This window comes from Rosa rugosa, chromosome 4 (assembly GCF_958449725.1).
Source record: "Rosa rugosa chromosome 4, drRosRugo1.1, whole genome shotgun sequence".
Classification (NCBI taxonomy): domain Eukaryota; kingdom Viridiplantae; phylum Streptophyta; class Magnoliopsida; order Rosales; family Rosaceae; genus Rosa; species Rosa rugosa.
Window position 1 is genome coordinate 53,788,801 of NC_084823.1, and position 23,824 is coordinate 53,812,624.

At 35.9% G+C, this 23,824-nt stretch overlaps 2 protein-coding genes across 2 annotated transcripts; both read right to left on the minus strand.

The window, feature by feature from the left end:
- Positions 1 to 2,607: 2,607 nt before the first annotated feature.
- LOC133743763 (protein MIZU-KUSSEI 1) lies at positions 2,608 to 3,722 on the minus strand. Its single transcript, XM_062171794.1, has one exon. It carries the CDS (start codon positions 3,717 to 3,719, stop codon positions 2,892 to 2,894), a length of 828 nt encoding a protein of 275 aa, XP_062027778.1. The 5' UTR covers positions 3,720 to 3,722; the 3' UTR covers positions 2,608 to 2,891.
- An 860-nt stretch (positions 3,723 to 4,582) lies between these two features.
- LOC133743762 (protein Dr1 homolog) lies at positions 4,583 to 7,634 on the minus strand. The gene is made up of 6 exons (XM_062171793.1): positions 7,459 to 7,634; positions 7,297 to 7,358; positions 6,524 to 6,613; positions 5,844 to 5,938; positions 5,225 to 5,293; positions 4,583 to 5,012 (listed from the first exon to the last, which is right to left on the minus strand). The coding sequence occupies exons 2-6, from the start codon at positions 7,349 to 7,351 to the stop codon at positions 4,851 to 4,853; spliced, it is 471 nt and encodes a 156-aa protein (XP_062027777.1). The 5' UTR covers positions 7,352 to 7,358; positions 7,459 to 7,634; the 3' UTR covers positions 4,583 to 4,850.
- Between the last annotated feature and the right edge of the window lie 16,190 nt (positions 7,635 to 23,824).

Sequence of the window (23,824 nt, forward strand, 5' to 3'; positions counted from 1 at the left end):
TATTTTTTTTTTTGACTTTGTCAAGGGGAACCTAATTAAAGACTTTCTAGGCCCAAGATAAACTCCTTCGGCGCATGTGAAATGCTTCAATTGTGCATTGCAGCACAGTGCCTGACCACTTTGACACCTTCGGAGTTCGAACCTAGGTTGGGGAGCACACCCAATTAGACAAGAACCACTAGGCCACTTACAGTGGTTAGCAACAGCTTAAATATGTTATCTGCTGTAGCAATCACTTGGCAAATAAAGACTACCACTACCCGGAGGCAGCGAAACCAAGACCTTTTCTTCATGGAGCGAGATGAAAAAGTATGCACGCTAGCTTGCTTTACTTGTCTAGTTTTTATTGTCGTCGCCTCATTGAGGCAATTTTTCGAACACTTTACCTTAGACTAGGCCGGCCATTTGCACAAATTCCGAACCTATGGAGTACTTCAATGGTTTACATAATTTTGAGTGGGGGCTGTTACTTATTTACCTTAGATATTAGGTATGATACCTCTTGGTGCAGGAATTTGGTTAAAAAATTTAATATTCCAAAGAACAAACCCTACATGTTTCACATCTCTCATTCACTCCATTAACTTTCTTGAGGTCACATAGCTATCTACATGTATGTTCCCAATAGAGAAGGTACGATTGCCCTACAATAATATGGCACCATGCACCCAACTTTGGACCTGAGATAGCAGTAGTCATTAATTACGACAACCAACCTTGGGCCAATGCACTAGAGCTCTGGGCAACACGCAATCAATTCAATGCTGTTCTTTGTGTGTAGTCTAGGATTAACTTATAGTTCAATCCTCCTATATGTGTTGCCTTTTCCGGGTTGTATGATTGTCCACCTGTACTAAGATCCCGTTGAGTTCGCGGAATATTTTTCAAGAAAAGAAAAAGCAAACCCGAAAGAGCTTAATGGTCTCGATTACTTACGAAACATGAGAAATGAACTATATTCTCGTTTCAACTCTCTAATCCGCAAATCAAATGAGATATATGATTGTACTAATTGAAATAATGATTGAGCAAAGCAGTGGCCTTACTTTAGGTAGAGCCACCACCAACTTTTGAACCCTTTGAAGAATGATGGGGGGATGATCATCAAAATGAACCTCGATTCCTGCGATAACATAATCCTAGCTGTAACACATCCATTAGCACCCTTTCAAATTGTCCTCTGGGCCTTCTCCTTCCCATTATTCTTTCTCATTGTGGTTGCAGAGAGAGGAAAGAAAAAGAAAAGGCATATACTTCATACATGAAAGCCTTGAAACTAGGATAAAAGGGGAAGACAGACACTGGCAGTCTGGCACACCAGGACTGTAACACAAGCTACAGAACATGACCGAACTACCCTTGTAAGAATGTCATCTGGATTTCATTTCTGGGTTTAAGGATGTCATTTCAGATTGCTGATGCAGATTCACATAGTGAATAGAATGTAAGCAGTAGTCATTTAAATTCAGTAGGGAATCAAATGCCAAGGGGGAAAAAGCAGTCAACAAGATTTACATTTAGCAGAAGAAAATGAAAAACAAAAGAAGAACAGAGAAAAAAAGCAGTCAATTATAAGCAAAAGCCAAAATTCTGCTGTCAGGAATTGGATTTGGGTTTTCATTTTATATTTAGCTTTTGGTGACTTCTATGATTACTTTAGTAAACTTATCTTGGGATCATTCTAACACAAAATTATATATCAAAAGCAATGATTGGAAACTGGAATAGCCTATACTTTTGGACCAAATGCTGGTTTTTTTATTGTATGAATGTGTGTGAATCACCATTACTGCAGAGAAGGAAACAAGTTAAACAGGAAAGGAAATTAACAGTAAAGCAAAAAAGAGACATCAAACCTATCATTGAAGCTATCCTATATAGAAGAGAAAGACCCACACAGACAAAAGGAAAAAAGAGAATTGCATCTTTGTGTCATTAAGTTTTTTCTTTTTGGCTATGCATTGAAGCTATCATATGATTAAAGCACAGATCTTTCAGCTACAGAGAAGAAAAGCAATTTATGTGTTTTACATATTGATGTCCCAAGAGTTATAATTACCAAAAACATTATGCAGGGGGAGGCCCCTTACAAATAGCAAAGGAATCATCGTACTAGCTAGTCTACTGATCTGGAGTATGACATTGAAGTAAAGACCTTTCCTCACCGCCACTGATTGTTTATGATCTATCTCGCTCGTTATATGCTAAGTCATGTGATGAGAGAGATAGAGAAATGGTCGTTTATTAGAATTTTGTATCTATCGCTCTTAGAATCACATGATAAGAGAGATAAATACATAATTGTATGCAACCGGTAATATGAGAGAATAATATTGTTTTCTTTTCTTGATATGGCAAGTCAAGCGTACAGAATCACAAAACAAACTGAATGATAGCATGATGGATAACTGGATATTCTAAAAGCATTGTACCAAAATTTGATTTACAAACTGAATATATCACAAATTCCTCTGCTTACCTGCTAACTTGGCATATATAAAAGAACCATATATAATTTCTCCAACAATTTAAACCTCTTTTCATGTCAAAAAACAAACAAGTCCATCATAAATTAAGCAGCATTAGTAAAGATGACAATCAGGATTGCATTAACATTAGGTCTCATCATCACTTCATTAAGGATTGGAAAAAGCTATACATGTACACCTTCATGCCCCCACCACCTACCATCATGTTCTAATGTATTGCCCCCCACCTACACTAACAAAATATGAAAGACATAATCCCACTAACCATTTTCCCCAAATATTCCAACCTAAGGAAAAAAGAAAAAGAAAAAAAGGAAACAAAAATACTAGGAGAGAACTAAGCTTCCAACAAGAGCTTACTCTTCAAGAACTTGAAGCACAGAGTGGCTAATCCGAGCTCAGTTAAACTCGAAGCAAGTAGATACTGAGTTCAGGAGCTCCATTGCTATCTGGGTTCATCATGTAGAAAGCCTCAGAGTCTCTGGACCCAACAACCCTCTCAAACTTGGCCCTCATATACATGAGCTCACCATCACACCCAGCTTCACCTTCATTCCCAGGAGGCAAGACCCCGGCACCCATTGAAATGGGCTCAACAGCCTTCAACACCTTCCACTCTTTGGGCCCACATTCCCTCCTGCTAGCAAACCCAGACTTCTTGCCATTGCAGTAAGTCCTCCACACAGGCTCCTCCAGCAACCTCACAGCTGAACTTTTCGACTTCGATTTCGAATCCTCTGTTTTCTTCTCCTCCTTGTCACACTCCAAAGCAATCCTCACAAGCCCAGAAGCCATTTCCTTCACAAGCCCACTAATTGGAGTAGCAAGCTCAATCAGGAAAGCCGGGTGTGAATTTGGGTCTCTCTGGAGAGCAAAATGCACATGCCCTTTCTTAGACCCAAAAAGGGTCCCTATAACTCTCGGCCCCAGACCCAGTGGGAGCCCTGACCTGTTCTTCCCAAACGCGGTCAGCACCGACCGGAGCCTCGAAATTGCTGCTGCCTGGAGCTTCCTTCTCTGTAGCTGAACCTTTTGAGTCGCTTGACCCTCCTTTCTCTTCTCTTCCTCATCAGAAACTGCTTTTGACAGAGAATATTTCAAGGTTGGAAGACCTACTCCTACTCCTACTCCATCTTCATGGTTATCATGATCATGATCATCTTCATTGCCAACTTTGTTGGTCCAGAGGAAGTGTCTTTTGGAAGAGGAGTCCTGCAAGCTCTTTGCCATGAGCGTAGGTGTGTATCATAAGAGGTTGAAAGCAATCAAGGGGAAGAGGCAGTGTTCTTAAAGAGGGTGGTTGGTGGAGTAAAGAGAGAGAGAAAGAGTAGTTCTGGTCTCTTCTCTTTTATTGAGGAAGAGGTGGTGGTGGTGGTGGTGGTGTGTGGGGAGAGGTGGTGTTTGTACATTAATTCTCTCTTTGTTTCTAGTAGCCCAAGAGAATCCTGACAAAAGAAACATAGACTGACCCACCAAACTGTAACAATGGAGGTGAAGATTTTTATTGTTTTGAAAACAGAAAAGATGGGGAATCTGAGGAGACAATGGGGTTGTGAGTTCACTTTCTGGTGGGGTAAGCAAAGCAAGGTGTATACTGTTACTGTATAGTAGGGATTTTTTGCTTGACTGCCTCTTTTTGACTTCAATCACAAAAACAGTAAAGGGATTTGCGCCCAAAACCCACACTGGAGAAAGAGCAAAGCCATCACTATTCACACTAGACATGCTGATGTGAGCAATTCATACCATGCCCATGTCTTCTTCTAGTGCCAGAGGTATGGTGGTGGTGGTGTTTATTGGGGCTCTCAAACAGGTCTCTATTCCAATATCAAAGTCCCTGAGCTCTCATGGGCATGGCTTATGTTGGGCACAGAGTTAACATTTCGATCTTCACCTACCTGCGAACTGGCACTTCAATGTTTGTGGGGGACCCCAACCACTAAACCATTGAAGCATCTTAATCAAAACGATTCATTTAGTGGAACTATCTTATCAGACGAACGTTGATTGGAGAGATGTAAACCCAGAAAGAATCAACGATCGAAGCTAGAAGAGGGATATTGCATCGCACAGATACTACACAGTAAAGCCAGTGACAGTGCTAAATGCTAGCAAGCTATAACTAAAATAACGACACCAGATAATTACATAAAGTTGTGAGACCAGGATTCGGACAAACTCGCACTAATTACATTCACTTATAGACATGGATCCATAACGAGAATACAACTTAGGAGTGCATATTGGCATAGGCCAGCAAACTAGTCAAATGATTTTGTACATAAATTGTAGAGATATTAGAAGCACAATCGATGAGCGATGCTTGCCTACGGTTGCAGGAAAATAAAGGATCCTAAAGAGTTAGCTCTCTAAACTTTGGTCTGGGTCTGGTTGCTTGGGCGCGGTGGCGCCTCCATTCATTCTGGCACGTGCCTCGGCAAACATCCTCTGCTGCTCGGCCAAGGCTTCTTCCTCCGTCATCTCTGCTCCATTGCCCCATTTGACACTTTTTGCTACATCATGCTGAAAAAGATTCAATTCTCATCAGTACATTGTTCATTGACACTTTTTGCTACATCATGCTGAAAAAGATTCAATTCTCATCAGTACATTGTTCATGTGGCAAGTTCACAGAAAAGGCCATACTTGTATAAACATACATCCCACCATAGTTCTAAGTTTGAGCAACTACAATCTTGCACTACTTGTTTTTGTATGTCATGATGAATACTTACCACAGTCTCAATCTTGTGTTGTTCATATGCTGCATAAACTTCCTCAATGTACTCGCTGAACCCAAGAACCTGATAACAGAATATAATAAGTGTCAAAGTACAGCCATTTCAAACATGTACAACACTCTATAGAAACTTTTGCTAGTTTTCTGTAAGATGTCTACAAGAAGCAGACTAATCAGATTAGTAATGCTGCCGTAGGCCTGTTAAATAATGAAGAACCTCTACACATTTCACCTATATACTGTTGTATTCACCCCATGTCACCACAGAGCCATCTGTATTTATTGATTCACACCCCAATGAAATAAAGTTGGCCAGGTACAAAATATTGATCACTTTAAGGCTTATTTAACAGATATACCTTTTAAGGTTTTGTAATCAACATGACTATAACCATCCTATTTCAGAAATATAGAAAGATGAACCATATCTCACAAAGATTATGCAAGTAAAAGATGCAGATGCATAGATTGACAGGAAGACTCAATTCACTAATAAACCACAATATGGAAGCCCAGGTGCACTATGGACTAAAACCATTTAGAGCAACACCCACACTACACAAAGAACAAAAACCAAATTTCGACATTGAATTATGGTCAGAGTTGATCAAAACCTGTAAAGCCTTGAGCACATGCTCAGGTGCTATTGTTCTTTTCTCCTCTCTGCTACAAACTTCATTGGACTCCGATGAGATGAGATTTATAAACTCTGCAAAGGTGAGATATAATTACTAAATCAGTTTGGAAAAACATATAACATCTGTCACAGGTTATCATCCAGACAGTACAAAAGCAGTGTTATGGGATTCAGGAACACATTAAAACAATTGAAATACATTGAACTTCAAGCTACATGAGGGATAGCAATACATATGTAAATGGCATCAATGACTCTCAAAAAAGGTCTAATCAGTACCTAAAGGGTAATCAATAATCAACACAAATGGTACAAATGGCGTACTTGTATTAGAAACAAAATCCCTCAAAATCAGAAACATAACTTTGCTTTATTTTTGCTTCAAACTTATTCAATTGAAAATACTAAGAAATTATTATTCCTTTAAATTCCATTTGTAATCAACTCAGCAAATGCATCGCCAATAATTCAACTGCTGTTCATTGAAACAATTAGGTTTCACATGCAGAAAAGGTTTTGGCTTAAAGTTCTATAGATAAGGCTTTGAACTACTCACAAACCAACAATATACCAGTGAGTATATCTGGCAAAGTGTGTCTGTGAATGCATATGTCAATAGCAGAACATAAACTAAACTATATATTCATTTATTCTCACCTACACAACACTCAATGAGAAGATCTTGAGCATCTCTTGCAACGCGTACATCTGGAGGCAACATCTCCTTAATGATCTTGGTCATGGTTGCTGAGAAGAAACAGTAAGTTTAAATCATTCAGTATTCACCTTCAATATGAGAACTAATAAGGTGTAGCACATAATTATGTTATCTAAGCACTGACGCTCTGATTTGAAATGAAAACCAGTACAAGTTCCAAGCAAGCTATATATTGCATTTGGAAACCTCCAAGATATTTGATTAAGAAATCGTTTAATCAACAAAATTGTTAAAAAGATGCGTCGAGTAAATTATAAAAGGTAGACATAGAGTGAAAGCAAAATTGCTACCCCAAACCAATGAGCAAACCATCTATATCTACTTACACATCTTTTAGGCTTCAACAGTCTCCATCCAACTAAAACTACAGGGAAAACCCGTCGAATTCAACAAAATGCTAGTCTTCTATTTAAGTTTCTTATTCTATTTACAAGATTTAGTCCACTGTTGATTTCAACAAAACTCCACTAATTTATTATATCACCTATGAATTCCTGAACCGAAAAAAAAAAAAAAAAAAAAAAACCTATGAATCCTTTTAACACTGATAATCCCCAGACTCTATGATAACCTATACAGTCAATCGCTCCATCACATCAACTCACCAAGAAAAAGTACGGAAAAATTCATCACCAAACGGACCACATCGAATTCAAAAGCCACAAAACCGAGTTAACCTAACTTTCAAAAATAACCACAAAATCAAATCTACCTTTCGGAAGCGAGGCGTCTTCTTTTGACTTTCCGACGATGTCCATCGGCTCCATCCTTGACCTGCGTCAACCATACCAAGCCAAAAAAATCAATACAGAAACTATGGAAAATCGAGCAAAATCTAACAGATCTGGAGCAGAGCGAGATCGATCGGACTCACCGGGTTACTGAGTTGGATCGGGGTACCGGAGGGCGTGAGTCAGACAGCGGAACACGACGAATCTGAACGGACTGACGATCCGAGTTGCAGGAGGGACATGGTTTGATATACGGATTTATCAGACGAGGGCGGAGTTGATTGGTTCTTCAGGATAAGACAGGGAGATCTCGCTCGCAGGCGATTAGGGCACAACAACAAGAGCCCCTAAAGCGCGTTGATTTTACGATTCTACCACGCGCTGATTTTACGCGTTTTGGAGCAGATTCTACACCCGCGGTTCGGTGGGTTTCGGGGGTGTTGTCCACGTGGGATAGGCGCGCGTCATCGGGCGAGACTGATGCGAGAGTTAGTTAAAATTCTAATTCTAGTAAAAACATTAAAGTAAGAAACAGTTTTCTCTACTAGGATGTGTTTCTTTTTTTTCTCTTTTTTTTTTTTTCACCTAAACTTCAATTAAATTTAAACTAGATACCAAACACACCCTATGGGTGTGGATAACTACGTAGGCAGTTATTTAACAAAATTTGGAGAAAACTGCTCCACTTTTTTTTGTTTTTATTTTTATTTTTTGTTAAATTTCTTTATATTTTCTTTTATTTTGTGAATTGGCTTTTTTATCCTTCTCGAATATTTCAGTTCAAAGGTTTTTTAATATTTGAGGGCTAATTTGGTAAAATATTTCTGTTTTGGTTGACAAGCTCTCTTTTCTTAATAATAGTATAGATTTAAAGGCTGACATGGCAGGGTTATTTTGCTAAACTTATTCTCCATTGGATGAGTCAAATAATAAGAATATTCTATTTCTTTTTTTTTAATTATTATATACTTTTTTTTTAGAGAAATTAATTATTATATACAAACAATTAACACATTCTGATAAAAAAAAAAAATTAACATCTCTCTCCTTCTCAACTTCTCCTTCAAGATTTCTCAAAAAAAAAAAAACTTAGACAAATCCTTCTGTTTTTTCAGTTCTTATCTATACTATTATTAAGAGAAGAGGCTTTGTTAGCCAAACTTGAAAATTTTGACAGATTTAACCCTGAAAGATTAAAAAACTTTTGAACTGAAATATTCGAGAAGGACAAAAAAGTCAATTCATGAAATAAAAGAAAAAGAAAAGAAATTTAACAAAAAAAAATTTAAAAAAACAAAATAAATAAAATAAAATAAAAGGAGCCCTGGCTAAGAACGTGGAAGAGTCCTGCACCAAAACAAGTAACTGCTCCCCTCTCAATCTTTCACGTTCAAAGTGATTCAACTACTCTCTCTCACTCCATGATATATATATTTCCCCAAACACAGATAAGTTACAACCGCTCAAGAATTGGTTATGCATCTCACGAGCAATTATGTCAATTCTTTCTCAAATGATTGTTGCTAATTGAAGATGTTGATGACTTGATGTAGAGGTAAGTGAATGAAATTTCTTTTAAACTTTTTGGTGATATATCAAATGTTATTAACATATTATTCGTTTTCTTTTTGGTGAGTGCTTTGATTTTCCCGTAAGGAAATTTTCGTTGAAATTATTTGTTTGTATGAATTAGGTGATGAAATTGATATTGATTTTTGATCTCTCTTTCTGCTGTTATGAAGACCTCAATTAAAAGAATGCCTATATTTTATATTGCACACGCATCGCGTGTGTTGGTTGCTAGTGTTTTTTTACGAGAACAAACATCGTGCCCATGTCATTGGAAAAAATATATAAGCAACCAATGAAAATTATTCACTCCCCTTTTTACATTCTGCACACCCTTTGCAGATTTCTCCTCTAACTCATATTTGCATTCCCAAATTACCCTTAATCTCTCTATAGAAAGCAGATTGATATTGCTCTCCCTCTCCCTCTCCCTCTCTGTGTACGTTTTGATCCTCTCCATCTCTCTCTGTATGTTACCTTCTTCCATTATCTTTGGTAAACCTGGGCTAAGGGAAGTGGTCAAATAAGATTGTATAAACCAAAATACTGATTTTGTGATTTTGTGTATAAACCAATTGAAATTAGAGATTATATCTTCATATCATATTGAAACCCAGATGGACAAACACATAATCAAACACCAACTGGGCTTATATACTTGAGGCTTAGTTTGGGATTGATTCCTGGGGTGCTTTTGGGACTGCTTCTGCTTTTGGGCCAAGAGCATGGTGTTTGGTAAAATCTCTGAAAGCTGCTTTTGGTTGGAATTGCTTCTCCGTAAAGCCGAAGTTGGGAAGGTAGAATTTGTAGCTTTTAAAAGCTGCTTTGGGAAAACACGGAGGAACTCTCCACTGTTGTTTAATGAAATTTGGACTTCCTGCCAATTCTGTCTTCCTCCTTTTCTGAAATTACATCAAAACAGCTAAACCCTATCTTTTCTCCATCGCAAGGCAGACATCTCTCTTTGCCGTCATTATCATTATCATTCCACATCTCCTCCTTCCTCTTCTTCGGTGCCTGGTTCTCCATCCTCTTCTCTCAGATTGCCTTCTTCTTCAGCTCGTCGCTGTTGACGTCCTCCAATTCCTGGATTCTCGCCGGCCTCGCCTCCTTCCTCTGCGCAGACTTTGGGTCTTCTGGGTTATGCTTCTTCTTTGCAGATAGAATCATACGGAACCCAATTTCTCTGATTCCTCCATAACTGCACAAAAAGGAGTAAGGTATGTGAGCTTTACTCAGTGCTGTTGCTTAAGCCTTGTCATAGAAGTTTGCCACAGGTTGCGTTATATTTCTGTCTCGCACTCAGTTAGGAACTTTCTTGCAGCTAATAGAGATTTTCTGTGATTGCGATGGGGAGCTTTTGGTGGTTAGAAGAGTTTTATTAGACAATTCTCTATTTTTATGGTTTAGAACAACTTTGTAGATTGAAGGACATGGTGTGTGCTATTGGTTCTTGTAGTTTTATTTGAACTTAGTACCTTGTAGACTATAGTATCGTATTATGGTATTGATTGTAATCTACTTAGTGTGATCTAAGATAGTTTCTCGAATGTTTTTATTATCTGTTTAATAGGGCATGCGATGTTTACATCAGTGATCATTATCCAGGTTTTGGATAACATGTAGGAGTCGGCTGGTCTGAAATTATGGTATATAATTTCTTTTAGTTTGAAGGTTTAGTTTCAGAAGGAACAGGGAAATGATATAGGTTCGAATCCGGAAAGAAGAAGAGGATCCGGAAGAAAAAGAAAATGTAAAGTTGGGAAGTAGATAAATACGTGCAAACTTCCACAAAAAACTACCAACTTCTGTAAAAAAAACTACCCACTAGGTTTTAAAAAATATCAATTTTCACACACAGTGTGTGGGGCCAAGAGCATGGTGTTTGGTAAAATCTCTGAAAGCTGCTTTTGGTTGGAATTGCTTCTCCGTAAAGCCGAAGTTGGGAAGGTAGAATTTGTAGCTTTTAAAAGCTGCTTTGGGAAAACACGGAGGAACTCTCCACTGTTGTTTAATGAAATTTGGACTTCCTGCCAATTCTGTCTTCCTCCTTTTCTGAAATTACATCAAAACAGCTAAACCCTATCTTTTCTCCATCGCAAGGCAGACATCTCTCTTTGCCGTCATTATCATTATCATTCCACATCTCCTCCTTCCTCTTCTTCGGTGCCTGGTTCTCCATCCTCTTCTCTCAGATTGCCTTCTTTGGAAAAATTATTTGAACAATATCTATTTAGACTTACAATAATACTTATATTAATTTTGATTTTCAACGGCTCATAACCTTACACAAAACTTTAGATTATCCTCAAATGCCATACTATGGAGGATAGCCCTCTAACTAATTTTGCCTATTGTGGATCCATTTCCTTCAACTTTGCCTTCAGCCCTGCCCCCACTGGGAGAGGATTTCCCCTATCTGCACTTTAGCCGGCCAGCCCTCAAAATTGAGATTGTGTGTCTGAGTCCTTTCACCTTGAATGCTACTATTCAACAGAAAGAAAGAAAGCAATGTAATCCCACACGTTACACTACCTAATGAAAGAATATCAGACAAATTTCATTGAGGGCCATAATGATATTCAAAAACAGGAACAACATATCTTGAGATGAGATGAGTTGATGGGTTGATCTGGTTGCACAGTCAATTTTCTCTAGTTGCATGGCTGATCACTCCTGAAATGAGATTTCCATTCAAACTAAACGTGGTGTTAATCACTCCTGGCTGTTTGAAACAAAAGAATCAAGAGATAAAAATAAAAATAAAAATAAAATAAAAATAAAGAGCATCAAATACGTCTGAATAAATATAAATGAAAAGAAAAGTTAAAACTCAGTAATGAACTTAATGAAACCCAGATAATAGATTTAGGCATAACTCTGTTCTCCAGACTCTTTAATGGGTGCCAAATAACCACAGAAAAAACAAACGAAGCGCTTTCTGCAGCCCAAGAGAAAATTGAATAACACAAATAATAGAATCATCACTACAAACCCATAGAATCACTTAACTTAACAAAAAGGGTGGACCTGTAAAGTGAAGTTCGAAAGTCCCTTCTTCCAATCCACCGGTATCCCTTCAAGCATTGTGTTTAACCAAACAAATCATGCTATCTTCAAACACGTTTGAACTAAAATTCAAAACTAAAAATTGGTATTTCAAATAATAATCAACAGAATGAAACAATAGGAAGCCTATCCAAAAGCCAAAATTGAAATTGATGACGAAAAGAGAAGTGTAATTAAAACCAAACCAGTGAAACACCCACCTGTCAATACAAAATCTCAAAAATAGGAACCAAATAACGTTTCGATTGGAGATTTGGGTGTATTCGAATTTTCTCTTTTTCCCATTATTATTAAGAGAAGAGGCTTTGTTAGCCAAACTTGAAAATTTTGACAGATTTAACCCTGAAAGATTAAAAAACTTTTGAACTGAAATATTCGAGAAGGACAAAAAAGTCAATTCACGAAATAAAAGAAAAAGAAAAGAAATTTAACAAAAAAAAATTTAAAAAAACAAAATAAATAAAATAAAATAAAAGGAGCCCTGGCTAAGAACGTGGAAGAGTCCTGCACCAAAAATTTTATGTCACACTTATTTCAATGAGAAATATTGTCAAACATGTGCTAACTGTGAGCCCCGGAAAAATGTATTGAGCTTAAGTGGAATAGTTCGATAATTTACTAATCGATCTCGATAACCAGCGCTCGAGAAAGTTTTCAGAAATTTTCATACAGTGAAATCCTCAATCTAAGAGTTTGATAATAAAGTACACGACACGACGAGTTTGTGAAAATTTTCGGGGAATTTTCCGGATACCCGAGTTGTTATTTTCCGAAGTTGTGGGATTTTAGAAAAATAAATTACAGAAATAGGATTTTCTGCGGTGCAATCCTAGCCGTTGATACCCTGAGGTATATATATCCCAACCTTGGATCAAAGTTTGGTACTTGGTGATAATCGGATGTTAATGAACTGAGTTGGTTGGTTTGGTTGAAATCAGATTATCCTGGTTTTTGGTTTTATGTTTATTAAGTTGTTATGAGTTGAATTTAAATTTGAAGGAGTTGGAATTGTGAGGAATCTGTTAGGGGTATCGCCATTTTGGACTGAAATTGGTTGCTATGTTGTGTGCTCGTTGTGAATCGGAACCTTGCTAGGATTGGGGAATTAGATTGTTGTTATTCCAGTGAATGGGTAAATGATGTGAATATGTAAATGGTTTGTTTGTGTATGTTGTTGATTGATAATAAGTAAAGGAAGGAAAATAACATATTGGGTGACCTTAATATGTTTGGAATCAAGTCGATGTTTGTTTTACTTCAACATAGTTGTAGTTGGTCGATATCATAATTTCAAGTAAATGTTCGTTAATTTGGGTTAATTATCGAACCTGTCTCGATTGGTCAAACAATGGTCAAATATGGTCCAACTTCTAGTCAAACAAGGAAAAGTTGGTTGTACGATTTGTTTAGTTCAATGCGATATTAACTATCGAAATGTCGGAACTTAGGACTCCAGCTACCAGAGGAACGGAAGGTTCGTGATCTCCGAACAACATGAAATGGTAAAGCTTCGAAATCTAGGTAGGGGACTCGGGACTCTCTATTGGCTTGTGATTTTCCATATTTGATTATATACGTGATGCATGATGAAAGTACATTGTTAGTTCAAATTTAAAATGTTTTTAAGTCAACGTGCGTATCGGATTATTGATGGCGGTGTGTGAGAGCGGAAAGGTGGTCGATGACTTTCTTGGGGATTAGCCACCCCTAAACCTCTGGAGGGTTAGCTACACCAGTCGGAGGGAGTGCAATCGCAATGACGACCCGGTTCCGTGTGTGTAGCTAGTGTGTTAAGTTTGGCGCTCTGTGACTGGTAAGGTCAGATATTGGTTCTATGGAACCAGGCCATCAGGTAAAGCGCACGTAGTTTTCTAATCATGCATCGGGTTTTTAAGTTTGTCATTCTTATATATATATATATTATATATATATATATATATATATATATATATATATATATATTCGCTTTGTTTTCACACTGGGCCCAAATTCAAATTATTACAAAGCTGAGTTGATTTTCAAACTTAGCCGAAGTAGGTCCCATAGAGCAGCGAGGACGAAAGCTCACCCCTACAACAGTGTATGTGCAGGTACTGTGCACTGGTAACGGGATTGGAGTGGACGGAGCTGGGTGTGCAGAGCAAGTTTGGTAAACCATCTTTCGGACTTTACAATATATTGTATTTCTTGAACTTTGTGTTTCGAGATTTGTTGAAAGTCAGCCTTGTGTCAAATTTGTTGAAATCCGATTCTTTGGAGTTCGTAACATTTGAGTGAGCGTTTCCATCAAATTCTAGACGAATGAAACAAATTTTCACCTCAAAAATATTTGTAGCTTCCGCTGTGTTTATACAAAAAGTTTTTCAAATAAAATGCCTAGCAGCTCTCTACGATGTAAGCCGAACGTTCGGTTTATGTTTTAGAGACTCGCGGCATTGTAACGAGCTTAAGCTGGTGAGGTGCAGCTTGGGGCGTTACACTTATGTACGGTTTAGTTGATCATTTCACACTGATGTCTATAGCTAGAAATCAAATCTCACATATGTTGTATCAGTGTGAAGGTCAGTATGTTTAAAATCAGTGTATTACCACTTTTACTAGTATGTTATATACTTCAATCAACGATTATACTGCAAAAAAATGATAGAAAGTATCCGATCGGCTAACCATCAATTTAAAAGGGTGTTTCTAAATGTACCCAGCAAAGTTCTAAGCATACCCAGCAAATTTATTTATTTTTAAATATATCTAATTAAATCACCTAATTTCCTAAACTATCCTTATTTTATACCCTGCAAAAGAACACAGCGATGAAGTGGGTCTATAGGAGAAGGCAGACAGCTATGTCAGCCATTACTATTTTAGAGCGCTTCAATCAACAAGAGAAACTAGATTGCTTCGTACAGTTCCTTCGAACATGGTTCGTTTCTAAGGGATAATGCTTAGATTAGACAGCAGATCATGCAATTCAATAGAAGAGATATTGATGCCATCTATCAAAATCCGGCTAGCATCAGGATCGACGACTCGGAAAAGAGTTTGCATGAGAGTTGACATTCCACAGCCAGTTCTCCGATCCCCATGCACAAATCCCAATTTTCATTCCTCCAGGAAAGGTAGATGTGTGACCTCGCAACACAAGTGGCAAGTGTGGTCAAAAACCCAATCTTGAAAGAACCCCATTACCTCTAGTCTCATTTAATGTAGCTTTCTCAAAAACCCCATCTTGAAAGAACCCAGAAACCAGAAATTGCAGAAAAGATTCCATGAAAACTATTCTCAAAGCGGGCAGCAAAGGAGAGGCCCAAGAGTAGTGATCAAAGGACAAGACGTGAATTATATTAGTTAATCCATGCTTTTCAAAAAAAAAAAAAAAAGACATGTTAATCGAAATCACAGAAGAGTGAGGGTTGGACGATTGGTATAAGGAATTAAAAACGCCGGCAAATTTTTTCTTTTGCTGGGTACAAGGTAAGGTCAGTTTGGGAAATTAGATTGTTTAATTAGATATATTTTTAAATAAATAAATTTGCTGGGTGTACTAAGAACTTTACTGGATACATTTAGAAACACCAATTTAAAAATGCCCACATCTGTTTACATAGAGGCTTTGACCACGATGGGTTAGAGAAAGAAACAACAGTGTTCCATATATTCTTTTTGTTTGTTTTATTTTTTAAATCAATCAGCAAAAAGAAATTTAAAGCTCGATTCACTCCTACAATAAGATGAAAGTGAAAATAATACAAAGGATAAAGTTTTTTAAAGAAGAATCTTTTTTTTTTTTTTGAGAGAAGGTAATGCATTGCATTAAACTGCTAAACGCAATCGAGATACAAGTACAGGATATAAGTACCGGAAAGTCAAAATGACAATCCACAACCTAATATGAAAGTCAGGAAACAAAAGCGTCATCGCTACTAACTAGCTGCGCTGCCTGTAACTTTCACAAGAAAATACTTATAACCATAAAATGGAAGAAGTGGAAAAATGTCTTCACTTCTTCTCTTGAACCTAATCTAGAAGTTCTTTGGTTGAAGAACATAAACAGTGGTAGCCTCGTTAAAACCTTGCTTGGATAAAACCCAGTGGGAAAAACTCCAAACCGAGGAAAGAGTACCACCCATACAAAACAAAATACACCACACAAAACTGCACTGTCTGGGAAGACCCAGACCTGTCTCCCAAAAATGGGAGAGAACGGGGGAGGGGAAAACAAGTTGGTTGTTTCCAAAGGACACCCATTACTGCTCTTGCATGTTTGATTGTTTGAAAACTCCTTTGCAACGCTTGGAATTGGGAATAGCCTCCTTAAAGACCTCTGAAACCTCGTCCAAAGTGCCTGGGCGACTTGAACAGCGGATTGGATCAATCACCAGTGTCGGAACCAGTGGAGAAGGAACAATTGTGGGGACAGAGTAAGAAGAGAGTACAGGGACATCCACCAGTCCGAACTACATTTCATAAAAAATGGGCTCCCACAACTGTCTTTAACCCGAAACGACATTTTCGCATCAGCGGTTGGTGCCAAAGTAACCGCTTGAGAGCCATACACCACTTCCACCGTCGGCATCTGGGGTTGAGGAGCCTAAACCATCTGGTTTCCGACAGACGAAGAAGATCTGCATATCCAAATTGACGGAATTCATTGATGGTACCATAATTCCTTCCTCTTGATCTGATCGAAATCATCTCTTTTAAAGAAGAATCTAGACGTAAAGAGAAAAACACAAGCAATTACAACAATGACAAAAACGGTTAAATTTGTAGAACTAGAGCCCAGCTCACGTCAAGTGTGAGAATCATATGAGCCTTGGTGGGTAGGCTATTCTTTTGGTTACATTCATGCTAAGTATGGAAGTAATTACAATAAAGGATTGCATGTAAGAAAAAGAAAGTGTCAAAACATGAAAACATAACTTCATATAGCAACTGATCAGATTATTAAATCAACAAGAACCATAATGACAAAATCTGCATATTCAATTTCTGGAGAAATTGTTCTATAGGATCAAAATGTATTCTGAGTTCATTAATATAAACAGATTCACATGATTAAGATAATAACTATGTCAAATACAAGATTGTTATTAATCAGTAATATGAATCATAAACAAGGAACATAATCTGCAGCAAAGCAGGAATTTAAACTTAAAACAGAATTTAAAAGAACATGTAATACTAACACGATAATGATGAAGTGCCTGTGTCCATTGCTCTTCTCCAAGATCCACCCTTTAGTCTCAATTTTGTGATGGGACAAAAGAATATGAGTTATGGTGTTCTTGCAGGGATCAATACAGACTGACAATCCCTTTATATCAGCAAAACAGTTGAGACAGTTTCTTCCATCAAGAAACTGTCAAATAACATCTTTATTTGTCTGATAAGGATTGATATGGATGATCACACAATTTGAATTTCAAATTCAAAACAGATTGCATTAAATAAAATCATTTTCGATTACTACTTTATTTAACTCACTGATGTTACAAACTGAACTCCAAAACTCCTCACAATGTCAACTTAACAGAAAAAGCTGATGTCTAGTTCAATAAGGTCTTACAATCTCCCACTGAACTAGATATCATGCAAAATCAACTTACATTGAGTTGTTTTCTTAATTGTGCACAAGAGTTCAAGAACATCATCTGTTTCTCAAAGTCCTGTCAATTTTGCTAAACTGCATTGAACTACAGAAAATTATAATGAATTGGAAAATCATTAGTCTTCTATGATCACAATGCAGCAAGTAAAATTACATGAAACTACCTCAAGTATGATCTTGTACATGTTTACTTTATTTACAGTAATCGATTTGTAAAACATGTTTGATCCAAAATTAATTTCAACTAGATAAAGAGCTGTATTAACTTACTGATTATATCAGTATCAAGTTTTTCTGCATATGTATATATTCACTGATTTAGTATATCAGTATCAGGCTCCTTATATGTACATGGTTCTGCATATGTACATGTTCTACCTATACAGCAACCAAATGTTGAAACCTAATTTTATTCAAATGATAGAATTCAAATGATGACTTCATAAATGACTGACTGACTGTTCATTCATCTAATATATATAGCAAATTATGAAACCAAATGTTTGATGTAGAATTTCTTTGGAAATTAGGATCAAATTTAATTTTAAGTTTCATAATTCTAAACTGATGAAACTGAAGACAGTTTTATTGCTATCTAGCTATATAAGACCATTTTGATAGCATTTCTCATATGCAAAATGCAACTGAATTCATTTTATACATTTCATCGATGTAGTTGATCTTTTAGGATCTTCATATATGAGGCCACTTTGACAGCACACCACATATGAAGTCTTCAAAATCAATTCCAGAAACTTTAAACATGCATATCCATCATTTAGCATTTGAAAATAATATGGAAAACATAAACATGCACTGAGATGAATACAAATGTAATCTTCATATGAAATATAAGGTCCTCTATTGAATTCAAAGTGCTATAAGAGTCTGCCTTTGGCTAAACTTAGTAAGCTGATATCAGAAATTTCTGTGACTGACTCCTGATTTTGGAAATTCATAACTTATCCCAGAAAATTCCGTTTTGGGTGAATCCAATTCCAAATGACTCTTTAAGATGTCTACTAAAACTCTTTAGAAGAAACCGACCTCAAATTCCCAGTATATTAGTACAGTTTTGCAAAAGTAAGTGACTGAGTTGAAAATTTCAAAAAATCTGAAAGTGGCTAAAATCTCCTTCTTTGGCCAAAAAACTTTTTTTTTTTTTTTTTTTTATCACCCAATTTCCAACCAATAAAAGCACTGTGATTTCTAAGCAATTTTCTAAGGCTATTGCTTGGATTGAAAGCACATCAATTAAACAAGTAAACACTTATATATATATATATATATATATCGCAACCGAGACAATTAAAATAGAAACAACATTTGTCAAGATATGTCATGCAAATCATGCAGATATAATTTACTATGAAATTTGGTTAATTCTGAGTATGCCGTTATACAGATCAACACATGCTAGATAATTAAGATGACTATGCCAAATAGAAGAGTGTAAATCAACAGCAACATGAATCAAGGCCAAAATATAATATGCAGCAAATTAAATATTAAAGCGAGAAGACAAATAATGCATAAGCTTATCTGCAGAATTAATTCAAAGCTTATACATATGTATTTTAAATTCAGGTCACACTTCATGTACTTGTACTGCATTTACACAGCATATAAATTCCAAGTGTTGTCAAGTTCCATAATTAAGCTGCAATGCTTATAATCTCCCACTGAACTTGACACTACCTGAATAGATATATTACCAGATAGTACTCCACTCAACATAATCAGCTTGAAATGTTGAAGTGGTGAACAAGGACTGCTTATTTCTTTCCCAAGAAATTGCTCCCCCAATCTTCTATATATAAGCATATCTGCATATGGTTGTCTCATTGTAATCAATGCCTTCTTTATGCTTAAATCCATTGCAACTAAATGAGTAACAAATCTAGCATCGAAATGATAGATGATATGACATATGTAGTAGAGGTCACTGAGGGATGGCAAAACAGTAGCAATAATCCCCAATATTCTGTCCAATCCAATGCACTTCTTCTCATCACTCATGACAAGAATAACAACTTCTTCTCATCACTCATGACAAGAATAACTACGAGACCAAAGAAGTATTCTATTCTTCCTGATTAGCTTTAGCTTGTCAAACATACTTATAAACAAGTCTTTTGATGCTGAACTTGCACTTGACTGAGTAGTACCATCAGATTTTTTTCTTTCTTTCTATAACACAGCTCTGTGTCCTTGAAAATTGAGCCTCCATTGTCACAATTCAAATCTTGTTCTGCCTTGGTTTTGTTTGTTTATGAGCCACACAAATGTAGCGTAGACATGCGTTTAGTTTATACTTCCAGGATACCCTAAACTTTCTCACTCCAATTTTTCCATTTCTCTTCATTATTGCTTCCTCTTTATCGCTTGGTTCTCTGTTCCTTGGCTTCATACTTACACTGGATCTGCCACATTTCTTGGCTCCTGCCTTTTCTCAGTACATCTTCCTTTTCTGCCTCATGGCCCTTTTCTTTTGTATGTTGGATTGAATTGCACATCCTCTGCATATGGAGACTTTTGCCAACTGTTGAGTGTTATTATATATATCCTAAACTTCCATCCAACCTTCTGAAACAGGGAATTGATTGAACCTTGTTATGCTTCTCCATGATGTAGACTCTTGTATCTGCTTTACAATTAATTTTGCAGGTGGTTCCTCCCTCAACATATGATCAAAATCTTGGATTCCTAGATGCAGTTCTATACCACATTTCCATTTCTTAAGCTCAATTCATTGAGTAACTAAATCTGATTGATACTCATAAGAAAATGCATGGATGTAATGCAATTCAATCTAAGTCAGTCATACTAGTGTTGTAAAAATGAAATTATGCACTAGAAATATATGTCCCAAATGTTAATTCAAATTTTGAACAACATTTTAATGAAGTGCAAATACATAGACCAACAAACTATGATATTTTCAAGAAGTTGGTATCATTTGTGATACACTTATCTCTGATATCATCTGAATGTTTAATGACCTGTATATGCAACTCAAGTAACCAAATGTTTGAATGCTAGTTTCTTTGGAAACCAGAATCAAATTTATTTTAAGTTGGTTTGAGTTTTTGTTTTCTGTTAATAAATGGATTAATTCATCAGCTTGCACAACAGTCACTTTGATGACAAGTACAATGTGCATGAACTATCCCGAAAACATTGCAGAATGCATATGAATTTGTATTTGTGGCTACTTTGGCAGCATGCAAAATACAATGAAATATATGCAGCAATTGATGGGACTTCCCATTATTCACATCAGTAAGAAGCAATCCTGCAATTAGTTCTGCAGATGACAATTATAAATAGAACAACTATTATGATATAATTTGAATATTACAGAATTCATGAAGAGGATTACTCTTTGTGTAAGTAACTTTTAGCAAATCAGGAAAGTGAGATACACAGTAAGAGAATATATAATTCATGTGCAGCAATATCAAGAGTGTGTTCTCAGGATCACATATTGAGTAATTTCTGAAAATATTCTATTTGACAAATCTGCTAGATCATTGTTGTGTATCATCTTGCAGATAAGTATCATAGATAAAGCATGATGATCTTATTGATTCTGCAGTGCAATTTGAGAATCATAACTTAAATATCCAAAAGCACTACTCATGCGCAAGTCAAACAAAGTTGAATTGCAGTAAGGATTCTAATTCAAGAAACTATTGTGCAGCAATATGTAAAGATGATCATGAGAATTAAACAAAAACGAATAACATAACAATCTTAATTTGAGCATAGTAGGCTCTGATACCAATTGTAAGAAAAAGAAAGTGTCAAAACATGAAAACATAACTTCATATAGCAACTGATCAGATTATTAAATCAACAAGAACCATAATGACAAAATCTGCATATTCAATTTCTGGAGAAATTGTTCTATAGGATCAAAATGTATTCTGAGTTCATTAATATAAACAGATTCACATGATTAAGATAATAACTATGTCAAATACAAGATTGTTATTAATCAGTAATATGAATCATAAACAAGGAACATAATCTGCAGCAAAGCAGGAATTTAAACTTAAAACAGAATTTAAAAGAACATGTAATACTAACACGATAATGATGAAGTGCCTGTGTCCATTGCTCTTCTCCAAGATCCACCCTTTAGTCTCAATTTTGTGATGGGACAAAAGAATATGAGTTATGGTGTTCTTGCAGGGATCAATACAGACTGACAATCCCTTTATATCAGCAAAACAGTTGAGACAGTTTCTTCCATCAAGAAACTGTCAAATAACATCTTTATTTGTCTGATAAGGATTGATATGGATGATCACACAATTTGAATTTCAAATTCAAAACAGATTGCATTAAATAAAATCATTTTCGATTACTACTTTATTTAACTCACTGATGTTACAAACTGAACTCCAAAACTCCTCACAATGTCAACTTAACAGAAAAAGCTGATGTCTAGTTCAATAAGGTCTTACATTGCAAGCCAGGAGACCATATAAATGATGCAAGTGATACATTTGAACCATAAAGGAAAAGGAATTGTGATGGATATGAAGACTGCGGATACCCCAAAGAAGATGCCGAATCGCTCGAGCACATGAGCAGCTAGTGAAAAGTTGGAGTAAATAAATTTGCTTACAAAAAAGCAAGTGAAGGAAAATGTGATGGTGAATCCGAGGAAGCAAAAAACTGGTGGGAGTTGAGAGCGAATTTGGGCTGATAAGAGAGCCATATCAATGGTGGATGCCGAACAAAACACAATAAGCATCTTTGCCCAATAATCTGGTTGAGCCATTTCTTGATCAGCAGGATCAGAAACCCAACCAAGCTTTGTAATAACTTGGAAGAGAAATGCCTTTACATCATTTGTAGTGAACTTCATCCTTTTGGTTTTCTAGTGCTGTATTTTTGCTTGAATCATGCTTTTTCTTATATATAGATAGAAAGTGTCTGAAAGTAGTATTCAAGTCTGTTAGAGCGGCTTCAAACGAAATTTGAGAATAGACATGAGATAGGAAACATCTACGTATTTGCTGGTATTAATTATTGGATTTTGCATAAGTATTTCTTTATCAGGTCATTATAATAGTATATACATTATATTATGTACCGTAACAATCGCATCATTGCATATATGACTTGAGGTAGGCTTCCAACATCAATTAACATTATTATTAATTAGATTCACATTGCCAAGTGGAGCTGTGGAGCTGTGGAGTGTGTTAGCAATGCTAACTTAGCATGTGTATTCAGTGATTTAGCACACGCTCATCTATTTACGACACGTTCAGTTAGTTCCTTCTACATTCCTTCATATTATATAGTGTCGTGTGGTTTGGGCTTAATCGTATTGACTTACATAGCTTTTTGTTGTTGATTAATTTATTTAATTCTTTTAATGATAAATATGTTTATGATAATTTTTTTTCCCACATTGAGTTCCGGCATAAATAGAGAAGTTTTAAATACACACCCCTAATTACTTAATACACACTGCATACTTAATACACCACCCATTTAATTTATCGTTCTAATATTTTACTAAATACACAACCTAAAGTACCTAAAATATCCTTAATCTCAAAAATCATGAAATATCCTATTATTTGACTATATTAAGGCTACTATTTAATATAATTAGTATATTCTAGTACATTAATTAATGTTTTAATTTGTAAATGACCATATTGATTACTTGCGTTAGTTATTGAGAAATCCATAAAGATTTATTATTATTCACTTTAAATAGATGCATATAAATATGTTTTGTATTATTTGAGTTCTCATCCACCAAACACCATGTTGATCAAGTATAAAATTATGAGTTGAACATTTAACCAAAACTATATCAGTAGTTTCTTCACAATGGCGGAACTACAAAGTTGTCATTAGAGGGGCCAAACAAATTAACAATTACAAAGTTTTTTCACCCGTGATGTTTTATATTAGAAAATTAATAGATTGATTATATCTCTTAGAAAAAAAAAGGAAATTAACTAAAATGGGATCCGTTTTAAAAACATTTAATGTCATTGATTTTGAAATTCTAAATATTATGGTTTCTAACCTCATTTAATTACAATTTATATAAGGAAAAATTAAATTAGATAGTTTCTAACTTTATTCTTGTATTAAATTAGGAGGCCATGTATAGAAATTTGTTGTGTTTATCTAACAATTTATACATAAATAGTTTAATATAAGGAAAATATGACTATTTTTTTTATTCTTCTAATGCATAGATGTCTGTTTTGGTCATTTAACCT